The sequence below is a fragment of the Mauremys mutica genome, chromosome 9, assembly GCF_020497125.1.
Source record: "Mauremys mutica isolate MM-2020 ecotype Southern chromosome 9, ASM2049712v1, whole genome shotgun sequence".
Taxonomy (NCBI): Eukaryota; Metazoa; Chordata; order Testudines; family Geoemydidae; genus Mauremys; species Mauremys mutica.
Genome location: NC_059080.1, coordinates 77,956,801 through 77,976,429, shown reverse-complemented (window position 1 = coordinate 77,976,429; position 19,629 = coordinate 77,956,801). Strand labels below are relative to the sequence as shown.

At 40.5% G+C, this 19,629-nt stretch overlaps 2 protein-coding genes across 2 annotated transcripts in view; one reads left to right on the top strand and one right to left on the bottom strand.

The window, feature by feature from the left end:
- EIF2A (eukaryotic translation initiation factor 2A) overlaps positions 1-16,091 on the bottom strand; it is a 25,485-nt gene extending 9,394 nt beyond the window's left edge. Inside the window, exons 1-9 of the mRNA XM_045030108.1 lie at positions 15,878-16,091; positions 9,846-9,915; positions 9,355-9,429; positions 7,739-7,857; positions 5,390-5,489; positions 4,911-4,993; positions 2,919-2,992; positions 2,642-2,786; positions 700-816 (exon numbers count right to left, since the gene is read on the bottom strand). Coding sequence (XP_044886043.1) covers positions 700-816; positions 2,642-2,786; positions 2,919-2,992; positions 4,911-4,993; positions 5,390-5,489; positions 7,739-7,857; positions 9,355-9,429; positions 9,846-9,915; positions 15,878-15,905 — 811 coding nt within the window. The 5' untranslated portion in view covers positions 15,906-16,091. The remainder of the gene's footprint in view (positions 1-699; positions 817-2,641; positions 2,787-2,918; positions 2,993-4,910; positions 4,994-5,389; positions 5,490-7,738; positions 7,858-9,354; positions 9,430-9,845; positions 9,916-15,877) is intronic.
- Positions 16,051-19,629, top strand: SERP1 (stress associated endoplasmic reticulum protein 1). Its single transcript, XM_045030109.1, has 3 exons — positions 16,051-16,464; positions 16,692-16,767; positions 18,065-19,629. Exons 1-3 carry the CDS (start codon positions 16,381-16,383, stop codon positions 18,103-18,105), a joined length of 201 nt encoding a protein of 66 aa, XP_044886044.1. The 5' UTR covers positions 16,051-16,380; the 3' UTR covers positions 18,106-19,629.

Sequence of the window (19,629 nt, the reverse complement as noted above, 5' to 3'; positions counted from 1 at the left end):
CCTTCATTCTTAAAGAAAAAGTAAGTTTCTAGCCCCCATGGCTGTGGAGAAAGTTTCAAAATGTGACCCCAGTGCACTCTAAAGGCTCAAAAAGCAGAAGGCACATAAAAAGAACTCCAAATCTATAATTTTTACATAATCTCATGATTTCTGGTGAGCCTGACTCATGATTTTTGAACTTTTGGGGCTGGCAGTACTGTCTCATCAAGAAGTTTTAGTGATTTTTCCTCCAAAATAGTAAACCCTTTTGTTTTTCAATGCATCTTTTCACTGTACATAGGGGATATGATTAGTCTGTATGTGTGCCTTTGTGGGGGGCAGGGCAGTGTAACAGTTTTATGCTTTTTATGGAATATCTTCAAAAAGAGGTGGGGCTTCCTCATATGGGATGCTTTCATGCTTTGATTGAACTTTAGGATAGCAAAGCATATGCCACCAAGCATGATGCAATTTAGACGTTTTTCAAGTATCAAGGAGTTATTAAACAGAAATGGGAGCTGTCATAGAAACTCTACCATGGGAGGTAACAAAATTCACTAACTTAATATCTGTTTAGTGCAGAAACATATTTGAATGACAAACTGTTCACTGTTTTCACCGAAACTGTAAGATATTTAGCATACATTAAAAACAATTCCCATTAACATATGACATATAACATATGACATAACACTATGTAAATGTCCAAAAGCCACTTACGTAGTTGTACAACAGCACTTTCTCCATTTGTTGCAATGTAGTGCAGGGTTTGTTCTCCATAATATGAAGCTCCTGTTTTATCAACTTCTGTACTAGCTATTACTAGCACAGCCGTAGCTATTAGGGTAGAAAACATAATAAGATTCTTTTAAACATGCAAACCACCTAGCAATCCTGAGACTCTACATTTTAGTCTCCACTAACAGAAACTACCATATACACAAAGAATTTTAAGTTTGGCCAGTTGTGAAATCTATAATTAAGATTATATGGACACTTTCTTTATAGATGCCTTATCACATGCTCAGAACTTTCTATCATCTTCTCCTTTTCAATTAAAATTTTCCTTTCTTAATTTTTAAGCCAAAGATGATCTTTTTTCATTTAAAGAGGATGCAGCAAGTGTGAGCAAAACCCATTCACTCATTTTGAATTATTCAAAGGTAAGGGGTTTTTTTTTTAAGTGGTGTAAAGAGAATTTTTATACATGCATAACACTAACATAACTATATTAAGCTTTCCACCTGACCAAGACTAACTGTAAACTAGCATCGAGGCCAGTTTACCAATAAAACAAAGCAATTTTGCATATTAATTGCTTTTCTATGTATATCTATTTCACTTACGCACACACGAATAGTATATAAGTAAATATATATGTATATAATATAAACATTGCCTTCTGTTCACATGTAATAATTGGTGGTTAGTATAAAAGTTTTACCAACATGACTTTGAAATGACCATTATTATTCATGAGTAATGCATGAGTACATCTCAAATGTAATTTTATGTAATTACATTTTGCAGTTTCCCAAATCTAAGTGTCTAAACACAATGGAATTGTATACATTACACACGAAGGCACACACAATACATATTATGTATAAAATGAATTTTCCATATTATTAGGCGGTATCTGTGTTCATGGGACTGGAAGTATGTATTAATAAAGTTTCATTAGTTATGTAAATGTGTGTCTGCTGTTTCAGTCTGTTCTCTAGATTTTTGACTACACAAATGAGCGAGTACAGAAAGTAGTGTTTTAATCCCACTTTATAAAATTTATGGAAATTATAAATAAACATGCTTCCAGGTATACACTCAAAAGTCATGAAATGCATGTTCAGATTCTTGTAGTAACTTGAACTTGCTCACATTACACATATATGGAATATTTCAGATTATTAGTTATGATGTTAAATATACAACTGAATACAATGGGCCAGCTTCTACTCTCAGATATTCACAGATGATTCCAACTGACTTCAATGGGAGTTGTGTGGACATAGGTAGGGCAAAATTAGGCCATAAAGAGTATGTGGAATGGTGATTACCACACATTTTATGTAGCAATGCAACCGTCTGTGGCATTTTACAATAGAAAGTAAGGCATGTTCCTTGTCTCAAAGAGATTACAGTCTAAAGAACACATGACACCAGTTCAGGTACAGGAAGGATGATGAAGCAGGATTTCTGGATGAAATGGCTTTTAAAAAAGGACATGAAAAAAGGAGAAAATATGTTCTGTATCAACAAGAATTAGGACATGGTGTGGTGGGATTTCCTCTGGAGGCTGGAGTTTAACTATAACAGATTTTCTAGTCCTACATAGATATACAGGGCAGCATGAAAGAGAGCATGCAAAGATGAGAATGGAAGAAGAAATTATAGGGTTCAGGGAAAAGAAAGGTATGCAAGGAGTTGAGGGAGCAAGATGATTAGGAGGAAGTGAGAGCAGATATAGATGGGGACGAGATCATGAAGGGCAATGTGGGCAAGTTATGAGAACTTTATTGTTTAAAATTATAACATTAATGTTGCATTAACACAAGTTTTTAGTCTTTGCATTTGACGAATACAAAAACAACTGTAAGCAAAATAACCAAACCTTGAGGTTAGTGAATAAAATATAAGAGATTAAATTAAATAGTTGCTGTACCTTTGTTATTCCAGAGCATTGTCGCCTTGTCAGCTTTAAAGAAACTTTTATTGGCCAATGCAGACTGAGGGCCACTGAAGTTAGGGTACTGATACAACCTTACAAACGAGGGTGCACCCTTGCTTCCAGGAACATAAACAGAAACCTAAATCAACACAATTATATTAAATTAGTGATGCATTGTTCTTAGTAGCACAAAAGACAGAGAAATACAATGATTTCTATAGGAATTAAAGAAAACCAAAATATATGAATTGTGAATAAACATTATAGGTACCTTGCTTGGCTGTGGTCCTGGTGATAACACAAAATCATTAACTTTTTGCAAATGAAGTTTATTTGCAATAGTATCTGCAAAATCACAATTACGGTCAGGTTAATGACAAAACACTGTTAACTCACACTACTTAACGTATTTTTATATTATACCATTTTATGAGCGTACCCCATTGATAATACACAAGGAACAATGTACTTAACCATAAAAAGATTCTTTACTTGGCAAAAGCAGCATGATAACCACCTTTGATTATGTATTCTCTCAGACTTGAAATTTTGGCTAGATTTATTTCTCTTTATGATCACAGGTATGACAATTATAGGGTGTGAAATGTCTCCATCAAACTCTGAACCCACTTGAACCAGCCTTGGGTTTAAAACATTCTACTAACCTTGGAGGGGAAATTCACACAGCAAGAAAGTGGCAGAAGTGACAAATGACCCCAGCACCTTAGCAGATACACCTCATATTTCCCTACCAAATGATAGGGGAGTTCCTTAGCTATCTCACTAGGGATTATGGAGAGCTTCTGCCCAAGCTAAGTCTGGAAGCCATTGCCTTGTTCCTGCTACTATAGCTTTTGGGAGGGGTGACATGGCACCTAACATCCCTTTGAACCACCCTGACTGATTTGTGGGGTGAGTGCATTGCCAATACCATAAAACCTCTGTGGGGGGGGGGGAGGAGGGAGGGAGTATGGGGGAGAGAGAAAGGAACACCTGGCACCCTCCTTAGGGGGTGGCCAATAGGCAGCACAGCAGGAGAAGTGGCCACGCTACCATGGAATTCTCTCTTGGCAGCTGGGGCTTAATTAATGGAGGTTTTCTAGCCCTCTCAAACAAACTTCAAGATTCAGTTCATGAACCACCATTGCTAAGTAAACTCAACAGGATTTACACAAACTAATAATAATCAATGTTAAATAAAAAGCTTAAAGGGTGTCTGCTCTCATAGCAGTCTCATCTCTCCATTTACAACAGATCAGAAATGGGAAAGAACAAGAGCACAATGTAGGAAACCCCACCTGATGAGAATACAGATTTTTTTCCCAGCATAACCCCTGGACACCTCCCCTTTGATAAGCATTATGGAAGGTTTCTTCCACGTGGAAAGAATGGTGAAAAGCCTCCTCCCAGAACAACACTAATGTTACTCTGTAAACCAGTCACCAAATTATAGGGGAGGGACTTTCACTCTAACTTTCCTCCTCCAACAAGCATGGAGCCAGAGACATCCCATGTCTCTATATTTCCAAGTTCCACTAGTTTCAGAAGAAACTGCTCCCGAATCCTAAAGCCATGTCTCCCGTAAGGCAGCATGTCACACCATTAGCCCCCAAACAACTTGTGTGTCATCTACGCTTTTTCTTTTTCTCTGAATTCCTCCTTTCTACTTTCGCTGTTCTCTTTTCATCTCTTTCCCTGGAGTTCCTTTTGTTCTCTTTCATTTTCAACATTCTGTATCTCCAAACTCTTCTGGGTTCCTTCCCTCTGCCTCAGCTTGTTCTCTTTACTTCCCAAATACCTTTGGTTAATGCTGAACTACTGTGGAAAATATCCCAGCTCCATAGTAATGGTGTTGCCATAAGCGTCAATCTTCTCGTGGCTCTTTGGAAACCGAAAGAGAGAAGCTCAGCACAACCCACAGAAGAAATCATGGGTCAAATTCTATACTGACACACATCCTTTGAACTCCACTGGGCATAGATCAATGCAGAATTGGCCCTCTGTATCTAAAATGGGGAACTATCTCACAGTACAGAGGGGCAGCTGAGAAGTAGAAAACAAAAAATGTCAATGTGCTGAAAATATGCTAGGACTTCATAAGACCTTATTTATTTTGGGTACCAAAATAAAAGAGGATTTAAGCAAGGTTTCAGATAAAGCCAACGACATGAAAAAAAATCAGAAAAATGCGGAAAGGGTGAAGACAGGCAAAAGAGAGAGATCTAGAATGCAATGAAGCCAAATCTTAGAAATGTTTGCATACCAAAGTTGTTGTTTTCAAAGAAATGCACTTCATTATTTACAATCCTAGCAGATATACTTTCGTCGTCTGCCCAGCAAGGACACCTAAGATTAAATAAATAAATAAATAAAGACAATATAAAAACTGAAGTAGGCAACACTTACTATCTCAATATTTAAAAACTACATTTCATAACTTACGTTTAGACTAATGCTTACAAAGAGTTTCAACAATATTACAAGTTTATATGAGGTTAGTGGTAAAAGTATCATACAACCAGTTACTAATGGTACTATTTCCCCCCAGTTGTACAAAATGGTAGTGGATTTACTATGTTACAAACTGACTACACATTTGTACAAAGATACTAGTATAGATACTTTCAGTTTGTAACAGACAGTATTTTGAGAACTAACACAATATTGAAATCATACTTTCAAAATTAGGTTTTGAAAACTACATTTCTCTGCAGATAATTAATACTTGAAAATATTATTTACCAATTCTGCATTTTTTTCTGGATGAAAGACTTTAAACACTTCCCAGTTTTTACATCATAAAGTTGTAGGTTGGGCATGCCTGCTGTGCCATCTTTAGCAGCTGTAATAAAAAACATAGGTTTGCAGTGGTAGCCCCAGGAATAAGTTTAGATCTGTTTCACTCCCCATCCTATTCCACCCCAACAATGGCCTTTCATAATCTTGCAAAGGGCTGAACACCCTTATGAACGTGCAAGCACTTTGCAAGATCAAGTCCTAAATTTGGCAAATTCTGACAGTATAAGGCTTTCATCTACTCCTTCATTGGACCAGCTGCTTATTTTGTGCAACCACATATCTACTTTTCCTTTAAATATGGGAGCTATGCTCATCCAGTTTACTGGATTTACCTTGCACTAGTGAAGCATCCAGCATTCCTCAATGCTGTGATATTCTGGATCAGTGCCTTGTAGTTAATTATCCAAGTTCATGTTTTGTTATTTGCTAAGATGTTCAAGTGACTATGTCACTTCCGTTCCATTTATCAGCAAACCAGGAGTTAGATTTGCTGAATGAATTAATTTTTATTGTATTAGCCATATACAACATTAAAAAGTATTTACTGCAGAGATGACTTTCTGTTATCAGCAACGGTTCCTGATTCTTCCTCCTAATTTCCAGTCCCTAAACTATTTTTCCATGGCTTCACTCTGTGGCTCCTTTAGTTTCCTAGGATGCCATGAGCAACATTAACAGTCTCCCCGACCATACCCTCTAGCAGGTTTCCCCACAGAAGGTAGCTCATCAATTGTAAAAGAATATGAAGATTTTTTTTTAATATCTAAAATTGTTACCATAGTAGTAAATGATTTGACCATTAATACTACTACTTTGCACTTGAATTGCACTTTACCTGTTAACAGTGCAACTCAAACACTAACCAAATTAATTTTCATATCCAGGAGGTAGCGAGACGCTTCCATCCACGGACTTGAGTAACTAAAGTAACTTTTCACTCCTGTTAGCCCTGCAGAGCCAATAGAGCTGAGAAAAAATGAAGGGGAGCCCATTGCAGCTCACGCATCAACAGAACTGATAACTGGGTTCCAGTCCATTAACCACATTGGCAGAATAGGTGCATAGGTGACACTTAGGGCATAATTTGAAGACTATTTGGGTGAATAAGTGTAATTAAGGGACTAATTTGGACTGCACAACCTTTATGCACAAAAAAGCATGAACCCAGCATGACCCTGAGAGTTCAGTTTTCCAAACCAGTTTTGGGGGTTAGTTTCCCACCCCCACCATGTCTGATATGGAAATCATTATGGGTCAATAAACATGAACCCTCACAATGCCATTTTAAAGAGTCCATTTTCAGAGTAGAGTCAGGTTTAAGTGACTTCCCTAAGGCAATTCAGGAAAGCCCGAACTGACTAGAACTCTGAAGTTCCTGGTTTCTCCTCCCTACCCAATGAGACAAGGGCACAGGAATAGAGTCACTAACCCTAGGAAAGGTTGGGGTTTTTTTTATAAAAAAGGTTTTACAAATTAAGTCAAGAGCTCGGAAAATCTACCATGTGGGCAAACAACTGAAAGTAAATGTTCCAAATCCTCTAAGATTTGTTCCCACATGACCACATCCCCCCCATCATCCATCACCTTTGCTTTCATAGCCATAAACTGCAAACTCTCCATGGACTCATTTCACTCATTATCTATATCACACCTACTGACTTGGCTAGTCATCTTGGCCTTACTGTTCCCTCACTGTGACTCTCCACAGTTGGGACCCACTCTGATTTGTTCTGCCACCTAGAACCTCACCCAGCCACTCTTTAAACTCCCATGTTAAAGTCTCAGTTTCTTTTTAGCTTATGGTGAACTGTTTCCATAAAGTATCTTATCTGCATGGTTATAAGCTGGTTTAAACTGTATTCTAGTATGTCCACACACATTCTGGGATGCATGGATCAGCGCTCACGTCAGTACCTGGCCGGGAAACCTAATGACCCAACCAGCGGACCAAATTCAGTGATGAATCCTAGTCACGTGCCACCTGATGCACTTTGCACATACACTAAGACAACACGTATTCTCCATGTAGTATGCGGTAATTTTTTTTAAAACACAGCACTTGCTCAGTAGATCTGGTGGTCCAGTGGCCCATACCTGATTCTTCAGAAGGCATCTTTCCTCTATTATGGACTTGACCATGCACGTGTACATGGAGGAAACCATTTTTCCCCCATGTCGTCTTTGGCAAATTGTTATATAAATCAAAGCAAATCAAGTAATAGCAGGTCTTCATGTTGAATTGAGTTGGTGCATAATTCTCTCATGTATTTTTACAGATGTTAAAATACTCACTTGTGTAGGCCTGCCACGTTGCCAGGACATTATTCTTTGGCGAGAATTCAAGGCAAACTGCCTTTGGGAGATCAAAAGAGTGCAGTAATTCAGTGCTGGCAACATTCACAATATTTACTCTGGAACCAAGAGAGGTCATTTCAACAAAGCTTGATTAGCCTGGTTAATCAATAGCCAATGTCATTTCACATATGTTTGGCTGTTCTAGATATCTTCCACAATTGGCTGATGTAACTAAATGCAGGAGGGTTTTTTCCTTTTATTAAATGTTGATTAAAACACATTTTAAGACCACACATCCAGTCATACCAAAAAGTAAATTAGTAAATAAAAATCTCAGGTCAAAAACATGTTACATACTTGGTCTGCAAAAATTTACATTCCAGCTAAAAAAAGATGACACAAAAAACCTCTTACCTATGATGTTTCTGTAACGTTAAAGTTGAGTTACAGATAGACAATAGCAAAGAAGAAGAGAGTTAAATCTGTAAGATGCTTCATTTAATTTTTTTTGTCCAGAGAACATGTACATCACAGTAAAAAAAATAACTACAAGGTGAGATAACAGCCTTGACATTGTACGTTTGTGGAAACTAAAAGTTGATGATGACCTGCATCATGTGGAATCCAAAGAACAATATACAAATAGAATCACACCCTATCCAACCCACTGCTAGACTCCAGTGACTGGAGTAGGACCTTGCTCCCCAATGGTTACATTAACTGCCCCCCTCCCACTGACGGGACCTTTCCAGCTGGCTGAAACAAAGTTCATAGCACAGTGGTGAAAAACCTCAAAATTTTGAGGAACAAAATTGAGCCGAGAACAAAATAGTCATTAGCATTAACAGACATTTTGTATTCTCCACTAGCCAGGTAATGAGTAAACTGAGCATTAAGAATCTTAAAACCTTAAAACAGGTTCTTAGCTCCTCTTTCCAATCACTATCAACGGGCCATTATTGCAGAAAGGAATGTTTCTGAGGCGTGATTCTTCACAGGAAGGCCTGAATCCCTGTAGTCTATAAATAAGGGGGCCTGATCCTGTAAGGAGCTCAGAATTCTCATTTTCCATTGATTTCATTGGGAACTTAGGGAATTCAGTACCTAACAGCATCTGCCCTAAAGTGCCAACTTCCTTTTTAAACTATCTCGTATTGTACTAAAAAGTCCACATTTGGTGGTCAATCAAGTAGTTCCAAGCATTCTGAGCACCCAGATATTTTCAAAATAATAAGACCATATACAATCATTTCCTTCTCTTGTTTTTAAAGAATTTAGCCTAGAAATCATGCTGCAACCCTATTATGCTGAAGGTCCTGGGAACTGGATATTTTTTTAACTGGGCAATGTGAACAGAAACAATATCACCCCTTAATAAAAGGGCATCTAGATTCCATGGTGATGGGTGCCCCTATACATATATGAAATCAATAATAAATAATATACTAATTTAAAACAAAACCTACCACTGCAACTGGAGTACCAAAAGTGCCTTTATAGTGTTTTCATTTATACCATTTATACACATTCTACTCTCTCTCTCTCTCTATATATATATCCAGATCTCATAACATCAATTAAAGGAAATAATTCATAATAAAAGCAGCACTGACTTTTCTCCATTGCACCATGCAAAGAGAGTACCATCCTTACTGAAAGCAAAAACTTTGCAGTTTTTCCCGAAGTCCCTAAAAAACATAACAGATACACATGAACAGTCAAATATATCACACAAAAGAGGTCTCTCATAAAACAAGATGCAAAGCAGTGTTACAACCAGTTTCCATGCTGCTCATAGAAATTACTGGAGAGTATTTATGTTATAACAGAGATAACAGAATCTGTCTGTGTAATTATACTTACATGCTCAGGTGGGGCTATAATCAACTACCAAATACAAATATTATTGGTGTGTATACAAATGTAAAGCCCTCAAATACACCAATTTTCTAAGTTATTAGCTTAGATTAAAATTAGTTCATCATCAGATATTGGCACTCACTTTATGATTTTTTTTCCCAAATGAAAACTCTAGATGTATATTAAATATTTAGAAAAACTGTTTTATTTTCTGCAAAAGATGGAATGTTTAGAACAAAAGTACCTTTGCAATGTTGTATTCTCAGTAAAACTAGGTGGTCCAGTCACCATGTAGAATCCTTCAGATCCTCGCACTAGAAAAGAAAAAGTTAAACTATTGTTCACTTTAAATTGGAAAAAGGTCTGGAGCTAGCTAACTTATCAATGTTGAGGCTGATATTCCTTTGTTTATGGATCTTAGAGGAGTAGCCAAAATGAGGATTATATTGGAAACTTAATACTGTAAAACTATTCTCTGTCAAATGGTTTTCTTTTGATTATATAACGAAGCTTGACAACAAAATCTCTTTGCTTATTAATGAAAAGATCAAGCATGCCAAAAATCTACTTCTGTACAAGAAACAGAACAAAAATGAACTGGAAACTATTCTTATCTACAAGAGAAGGGAAATGTTCTTACATGAGGCCTGACCCTTCAAGGGGCTGAGTGCATTCAACTCCCATCAATCTTCCAGGAAGCACTTAACACTGGGTTCATGACTCTCAATTAACACAAGAGTATCACAATAACATACCTTTACAGTGGTATTGAAAATGCTGTCCAAATATTCCACAAAGAGAGGATTAAAAGACAAAATACATGAAGGGCATTAGCTGAATAAAGATGGTGTCAGCAAAAAAAGTCAGGCTGACATGAGAAGATTTGGTCCACTGTAAAATCTGAGTTTGAAAACTAAACTCTAAACAAAGCAAATATTAAATAAACATTGGTAGAAAATAGAATATGAATTCTGCAATGTGCTGCCTTGTTTCAGCTATTATAGCCTGTTAGTAAAGTAGGACAGACATCCCAAACTACCCATTAGGAAGGACTTTGTAGTGAATGAAAAAAAAAATTCAGATTAGCTGACTTTCCAAAATCATTCCAAATTTGTTACTGAAGTCACAAAACAAATGTCAATGCATAAGCATTAGTTAAATATTATGTGTTTTCATAGGATATTAAAGAAGATAGTAGGGGTTTTTGGTAAGTGTGGCAACTTTACATTTGTTTTGTGATTTCAGCAACAAACCTGGAATTCTGATATCCTCACAGCAGCACATATATAGCATGGGAACAAATCTACATAGCCACACCCCTAGAGCCCCAACCACGGGTATTCTATCTGCTACCCAAGATCCATAAACCTGGAAATCCTGTATGCCCCATCATCTCAGGCATTGGCACTCTTACAGCAGGATTATCTGGCTATTTGGACTCTCTCCTCAGACCCTATGCTACCAGCACTCCACACTATCTTCAAGACACTTCATGAGGAAACAACAATGCATTGCTGATCTTCCCAAAAACACCATCCTGGCCACTGTGGATGTAGAAGCTCTTTATACCAATATTCCACACCAGGCTGGACTACAAGCTGTCAGGAACAGTACCCCTGATGAGGCCACGGCACACCTGATGGCTGAACTTTGGGACTTTGTCCTCACCCACAACAATTTCAGATTTGGGGACAACTTATACCTTCAAGTCAGCGGCACTGCTATGGGTACCCGCATGGCCCCACAGTATGATGACATTTTATGGCTGGCTTAGAACAACACTTCCTCAGATCTTGTCCCCTACTATCCCTCCTCTACTTGTGCTACATTGATGACATCTTCATCATATGGACCCACGGGAAGGAAGCCCTTGAAGAATTCCACCTGGATTTCAGCAATTTCCACCCCACCATCAACCTCAGCCTGGACCAGTCCACACGAGATCCACTTCTGCCATGTAACTAGAAACCGGATTAATGAATATAGCACACTGGATTACCACAGATTTCCTCAAATATTTAACAGGATGATTTGCTGAATCACATAATGCTTTCACTTAAATCTATGCCCCTGTATTGCTAATGTAAATGGATGCTTCCTTTAGAAGTGCCTAACACTAGTAAAAAATAAAAATTTAAAAAAAATGTAACCTGACAGTCCATTTGCTAGGTGAATTTGGCCATTCATCATCAGAACACTGGCTCTGATCTTCCCCTACACCACAGCTACTTTCCCTGCAATTAAATATATATTGGAAAGCTATCGTACTATACATAGCTATGCATATTTTACATGAAAGGAATCATGTAAACCTATATGTTAATTAAATAATGTATTTTATTAGGATCTTCCTCTCATAAAACAGCAAGACTCAAACCAAATTCTGCCCTATTTACACTATTTGCAGTACCATTTACCTGAAGCAGAATTGCAAGGGATATAATTTAGAAAAGAACTTAGATCTGTAAATTTAAAACTTTTAGTCTAGACTTTGCAAATTACACCTGGACTGGTCTACAATGAACAAGTACTATATAAGCTTAAAAAATAAAAAAGAATAATTAAAACATATACAGCACATCCAGACCTCTTCTAAATACATTCCCTTGAAAAGTTCTTTTCATCTGATTAAACATTATTTATCTCTTGCAAATGGTTTGTCCCTTTTCAAGTATAGATTATTTCAGATAATAGACGTTATAGTCTAGCACAGTTTGCAAATTACTACAAGATCAAATCATTGCCTGAGCTATAATGTATAAAAGGCTTATCATGGCCTTCATAAAAATACCTAGAACTACACTGCACTGCAAGCCCGTATCTTTGTGAACTTCCAAGTTGAAAATAATAAAAAGAATAGCAATTTTCCTCTTGTGGAGATTCAGAGAGCTAGGACAAATATTACCCCAACTCCTTTTTTAAAAAATTACTATATATTATTTTGATGATAATAATTGAATTTATTCTGAGGAGAAAATAAGAATGTTACTTTTTTTTTTTATTCTAAAGGTTAAAGATTAATTAATCAAAAAGCAGAGATATTGCCTTAGTATATTCACATGAGTTGGCTACAACAGAATGAACAAAAATGACCAGTTTTGTGTTGCTTTTTAGAATGTATCAAAACAAAATTGACTATAAGTTATCTGATAAGAGGTCCAATTAGTTCTCCATCCATCAAACCTCACTCGTTTCAATGGGAGGTCCATATGCAGATGGATCTGAAAAAATATACACGGTAATATCTCCCAAAAGTTGGGAATAAAAAATAATTTGTCTATGTCAGGTTCTCTCATCAAATTCTAACATAAAAAGTCAAACCTGACCCTGTTCTAAAGGGGAAGTTGATAGGAACAAAAGGAACCCTGATACATAACGTTATTAGTCCTTTACTAGATGGATTTTGTAGAATTGTCAATAATAATGAAGTCAGAAGGGGAGCCACATAATGATCTCCTACCTCTGTGCAGCCAGTGGCCTGTGCTCCCCAATGCCATGCTGGAGCCTCCACTTTTATTTGACAACATTTGCAGAATTTTAAAATATTGTGCACAGAATTTTTAATTTTTTGGTGCAGAATACCCTCAGGAGTAGATATTCAAAAAGTGATTCACGAGCCCCACACGTATTACTATGCACCAATGTACATTATCAACTTGCACAATCCACTTCCTTGGCCTTACTCTCAGAAAGAGTGAAGCACCTGTGATAGGAGTGCTTCCTGTGCAACTTGACAGTGTAGAGACCAGGCAGTCGTGAACAGTGCAAGAGACAAAGCTGACAAGGGGGAAGAAAAATTTGAACAGTTGAAATCCCCATTATATCCAAGCAGCCAGGAGCAAGAAGAGACTCCTCATTTCCAGAGGTGAGGAACAGAAGGAAAAACGCATTGCTTCCTTTCCAGGTAGCCTGGAGAGGTGGGAAAGAGAAAGACAGAAGATACGGTATTGAATGGAGTCTGAGCATACCACAAAATTCAGTAAAGACAGTATTTACATGAGGCACCTTTTATTTAACGATTTCAAAACACTTTACAAACAATAAATGTAGACTCACTGCATCTCAATGAGTTAGGAAAATATTTACAGATAGAAAAATTGAGGCATAGGGAAGTTATGTGGCGTGGCTTGGCTATGGTCACAAAGAGTCAGTATCAGAAATGGGAATAGAAACTAGGTCTCCTGACTCCCCTACATAGTATTCTAATCACTAGACCGGTGGTGGCCAACCTGTGGCTCCAGAGCCACGTGCAGCTCTTCAGAAGTTAATATGTGGCTCCTTGCATAGGTGCTGACTCCAGGGCTGGAGCTAAAGGCGCCAACTTTCCAATCTGCCGGCGGTTGCTTACTGCTCAACCCCTGGCTCTGCCCCAGGTCCTGACCCCATTCCACCCCTTCCCCCAAGGCTCCTGCCCCTTCCCCAGAGCCTGCAATGCCCTTGCTCCTCCCTCTTCCCCCCAAGAGCCTCCTGCATACTGTGAAACAGCTGATTGTGGGAGGCATGGGGCGGGAGAGGGAGGCGCTGATCGCTGGGGCTGCTGGCAGGTGGGGTGGGGGAGCTGATGAGGAGGCTGCTAACGCATTACTATGGGTCTTTGGCTATGTACACTGGTAAATTCTGGCTCCTTCTCAGGCTCAGGTTGGCCACCCCAGCACTAGTCCATGCTGCTTTCCTCTTAAACATACTCTTTATAAACACTAATATTTAACATGGGGATCCACTGAGAAACATTCTTGAACTAGCAGAGTACCATATTCTGCACCTGCCAGTGTTCACAAATAATTTTAAGACATCGCCTGATATAGAAAATAGTACAGCCATCCAGTTCTGAGGTAACAATAAATGGATCACTGGGCAGGTCTACATTCAAAAGTAAAGGTCAAAATGTTCTTGCTAAAAATTCATTATGAAATGCTGTCCTAGACATTGCAGCTTGCTGGTCAATAAGCAGCAGCAGCGAGTCCCACAGAACTCCAAGGTTACAAACCTGATTAACAAGCACTTATCAAGCTCCTCCAGCTGAAGGAACAACTATCATTATCATCAATTTCGTCAGCGGAGTACTCCACTCCATCAGCATAATCTCAGTTTTAGCAGAGAATGAAATGCAGATACAGAGGTGGCTGTCATCCAAATACTGGAGACACCACAACACACATCTCCTCACTATTTCCCCTAGCAGCCTCACATATATAATGAAAATGAGGGCAACACACTGGAATGCTCTGGCACACCGTACATGAAGACAGATAATGAATCACCCAGTATTATACTCTGTATCCTATCAAAAAGAATTGCAAGGAATTTAGCTATTTCTGGTGAGTCTTTCCCACATGCTCAGGGTTTAGCTGATCACCATATTTGAGATCGGGAAGGTATTTTCCTCCAGGGCAGATTGGCAGAAGCCCTGGGGGTTTTTCACCTCCCTCTTCAGTGTGGGGCCTGGGTCACTTGCTGGAAGAGTCTCTGCACCTTGAAGTCTTTAAATCATGATTTGAGGACTTCAATGGCTCAAACCCAGGTTTGATACAGGAGTGGGTGGGTGAGATTCTGTGGCCTGCGTTGTGCAGGAGGTCAGACTAGATGATCATAATGGTCCCTTCCGACCTTAAAGTCTATGATTCTATGATTTCAGAACTCCCTACACTCCTACTAATAATTACAGCCACATTTGCAATACACTCAAGGTAAAGAGTATCAAAAGCAATCCCAGATGTAACACGGGCAAACTCCAGGTCTATGTAATGCTGAATACTCATGTAGCAGCACCAAGTTAACAATATCACAGCCCCTCAAACAGCAAAACTGCTCAGACGCAGCACCACATGCCAACGGCACGTGCCACGCTGAACCGAAGACGCTGCGCGGTGGGATCTCACTCGCACTGACACGGCCCCTCCCTGTGCCAGGCTGAAACGGAGCGTGACGCTCCACAGGGCACAAGGCAGAGACTCAGCGGCGCCAAACACAAACGGGCCACCACAGCGCGCGCTCGGAAAGCGGGCGGGGGCGGCAGGGACACGCGGTTGGGGAGGGGGCAGTGGCAACCAGCGAAGTGAGGCCCGGGGGAGGGGAGGGAAGGAACCGGGAGGCAGGGGCCAGAGCGGCCGGGAGACGATGCCCCGGTTGGGGAGGGGGAGGGGGAGGGCGGCGGGGCAGGGTTTGGCAGCGCAGCATGACCGGGAAGCTCCCCGCAAGGGGCGCGGAGCAGACGCTGCTCCTCCGAGCAACACCCGCCCCCCGGCCGCTGACCTTAGCAATTGGCACAGAACCCACCTGCCAAAAGCGGCGTGGAAGGCGCCATGTTGGGTCGGACGCCGAGCTTCTCTTTCCGGGTCAAAGGTCACCAGCAAAGACTGTAGAAAACACACGTCGCCCAGGTCTCCGATTGCGGGAACCGCCTCCTTGGCTACGTGGGCTACTGTGGTCATGCGCTTCGAGAAAGCGCGACTTCCTGCCTCAGGTTGCCCCCACCCCGCTTACCGTTGACCCGGAAGTAGTGGCGTAGAGCGAACGGGTTGGAGGATCTGTGAGAGCGGAGACTTTTTCCCTTCCGGGTGGCCACCACCCCTCCTCCTCCGCGCGGTGCGTGTTTCCGCTGGGCGGGGCGTAAGCTCAGTGCTTACGCTGGCAGCGGTCTGGGAGAAGCGGGCGGCGCGGAGTGCCTGAGACCCCCCAGCCCGGCACAGACTCGGCGGTTGAGCGGCGAGGCCGGGACCGTCGTTTCCCTGAAGTCCACAGCGCAGCGGGGAGGAGCGGGCCGGGGCCGCGGCGGGAAGATGGTGGCGAAGCAGCGGATCCGGATGGCGAACGAGAAGCACAGCAAGAACATCACCCAGCGGGGCAACGTCGCCAAGACCTCGGTACGGGCGGGTGGGGGGCCCTGGCCGTGCCCGGGCACACGGGGGCGGGGGAGCAGGACCCTGTAGGCGAACCGCTTTATTCCCTCTGGGGTCTGGTGGGGACCTGGCAGGGCCTGGGGAGCTGTGGGGACGGAGCAGGTGGGTCAGTGCGAGCCCTCAGAGCCAGGGGGGTTGGCTTGGCTGGAGGGGAGTTGGCCCTGATGCTGCTGCTGCTGCTCTCCCTGCAGAGAAACGCCCCCGAGGAGAAGGCATCCGTGGGGCCCTGGTTGTTGGCGCTGTTCATCTTTGTGGTTTGTGGCTCAGGTAAGCGTTGAGTAGGGGTCACCTCATGCTGTGCCCCCTCCATACTCCGGAGGGAGGCTAGGCCTTTCCCTGCCTGTGAGCAGCGGGGCCAGAGTCCTCTTGGAAAAAGCCCTCCCAGCCCTGTGGCTCTGCCCGCTCCTCCTCTGGTCGCTGGAGAAAGCCCAACAGGTGCCTGACCTTTCTTCTTGGGGCAGGACTGGAAGGAGATACTGATTAGTGTGCAGGTGAGATGGGTGTCCCAAGTGGTGTCACTCCTCAGCCACCCACTGGCAGGAGTTAAAGAGGAAACTAATTTAAATTACTACTCTTGAAAGATGCAAAAAGCCACACGTAGACTTACAGGCTTTCTTTGTATTTAGTGATCGTAACCAACACAGTGGTCATCCAGAAATGACTTGACAATATACATGAGAAAGCTATAAAAATATTTAAAATAACCTAGCATCAGCAAGTTAGATGTGTATCTGCTAATCATATTAACTTTAGTGAGTGGGAATATCTTGTTGGTAGTCCACCTGTTTTGAGCTTATCAACCTTAACCTTGCTTAAGGTATGGCATTCAGCCATGCAATTTGTATTATATAACAGACTCTAAAGGACCCCACTATCAAGTTACAAATCACTTAAAATAGGGTTTTTACACTTGTATGCTTTATTGCTTTAGCACTATACTTACAGCAGTGGTTCTCAAACTTTTGTACTTGTGACCCCTTTCACATAGCAAGCCTCTGAGTGCGACCCCCCCCTTATCAATTAAAAACACTCTTTTAATATATTTAACACCCTTATAAATGCTGGAGGCGAAGAGGGGGTTGGGGTGGAGGCTGACAGCTCGTGACCCCCCATGTAATAACCTCGCAACCCCCGGAGGGATTCCGCCCCCAGTTTGAGAACCCCTGACTTACAGGGTAAAGCACAGTAACCAATCTTTAGTTCCTACTGTTGGTTCCTAGTAATATATCTATGAGGATTAACTTTTTAACTTCTCTTTTCACATTGTGCATTAGACAACATTTTGTTTCTTCTTTGATCAGTCTCCTTTGCTGAAAAGATCCATATAAATATCCATATAATATAAATATAAGGGGGGGGCCTTAACTTTTAAGCCATTAAGAATACAAAGGATATACCCTTTAAAGGGATCTCTAGCAGTTTTTTCAGAATTGGTCATTTAAGAAAAAAACTTGTGTGCCTTCATGAATGTGTGCGATTGATGTATGTGATTCTTCCAAGTATTACCTATGATTTGTTTGACCTGTCTAGTAAGCATCACTTGTATTCATCTTTTCTTTTGCAGCTATCTTCCAAATTATTCAGAGTATCAGGATGGGCATGTGAAGGAGCTGACCTTAAACAAGTTGTTTTCATCTTCCTGTGAATTACAATGAACTGTCATTCCTAATGTTTGATACCCTGGTCTCAAAACTTAATTCATGATACTGTCCTGCTCCAGAACGACTTTCCATGTTGGCCATATGTCATTCCAGGTTCCTTCACAAGTCATTCCAAGTTTTCTAGTCAGTACCACAGTGCCTTGAAAAGCACCCCATGTATAAAGCAATAAAATTCTATTGTTGATCTACAATCGTGGACCTACTTATTTAGTGAAGAATAAATTTGTTTTTTTGTGTAGATATGTTAAGCTGTATGCAGTGTAGATACGTAGGAACTACCCCATCTGTGTAAACACCAGTCTTGAGATCTGTTAACCCTATGTATAAATGGAAGCGGTTTTATTTAAAATTGAGAAGCAGAGATTCTTTTAGTGGCTGTACTATGAATTTAAAGCACACTCAGTGAAGTTGAGTGGGCGTCGCTGCATTACATTGCTTATTTAAATGGAACATCATGTGTAGCTGTAGCCTAGTTTTACTATAGCATGTGGCAATGCATTGACGCTCAATACTTATAATGGTGGAACACCTTATTCCATGTCCCTTGCAAGACTATCCTCATAAAAAAAAGTATTTGTTAATGTAAAATCAGTAGGTTTTACTTGATCAGGCTGACCAAACATGACAAGGCAACAACTGCTTCGGGAATGCTTTCGTACTAACAAGTTAAGGCATCGCAGCTATGATAAATGCTGCTATTAAGACTCAGTGTTAAACTTTTGTTGGCAGCAGTGTATAACTTGGCTGTAAATACTTCTTGAACCACTTTCAGTTAATGATACTATATGGTTATATTTTTTATGCATGTACTCAACCATCATACACATGCCATTTAAATGCGCACACAATACCTCCAAAGAGAAGTAACATGTTTTCATGTGAACCAAACTACTGGGTCCAAACCTGCCTTTGTCTCTAGCACTTAAATATTTCCCCATCAAACATCCCAGCTGCATTCAAATAACCCCACAAGTCTGATTTGACTTCCTTGTGTATAAGACTGAAATTATCTTGGTGATGTAATGTATCATATCTAGTTTATTGCAGAAGTGTCTCAAAAGTGTAGGCTGTCAAACTACCTGTTGTAATAGCTAAGTCTAACTTAAAGGTGGAGTCAGTCTTCCATTGTGTACTTCCTTTGGTAAAATAAAAGTATGCTTTTCCAGCATGTTTTTTGGGTAGAGGAAGGAGGTATTACTCTAATTTGATTGCATTAAGAATTAACTAGAAAAATAAGCTATGCTTCTTTTATAGGGATGTGTTGCTAACCACCTAGCGGCAGATCCTCACCTGCATAAGTCCATGTGAAATTAGTGGGCTTCTGACAGTTTATACAGCTGAGGATCTGCCCCATAGTTTAGCCAGACAAGTTACGTTCTCTGTCCTTGGAAATTGGTATAATTTGTAAATGAAAAAGTTTGTGTACAATTGCAGTACTATTTTAAATAAATTACTTTTAAAATGTGAA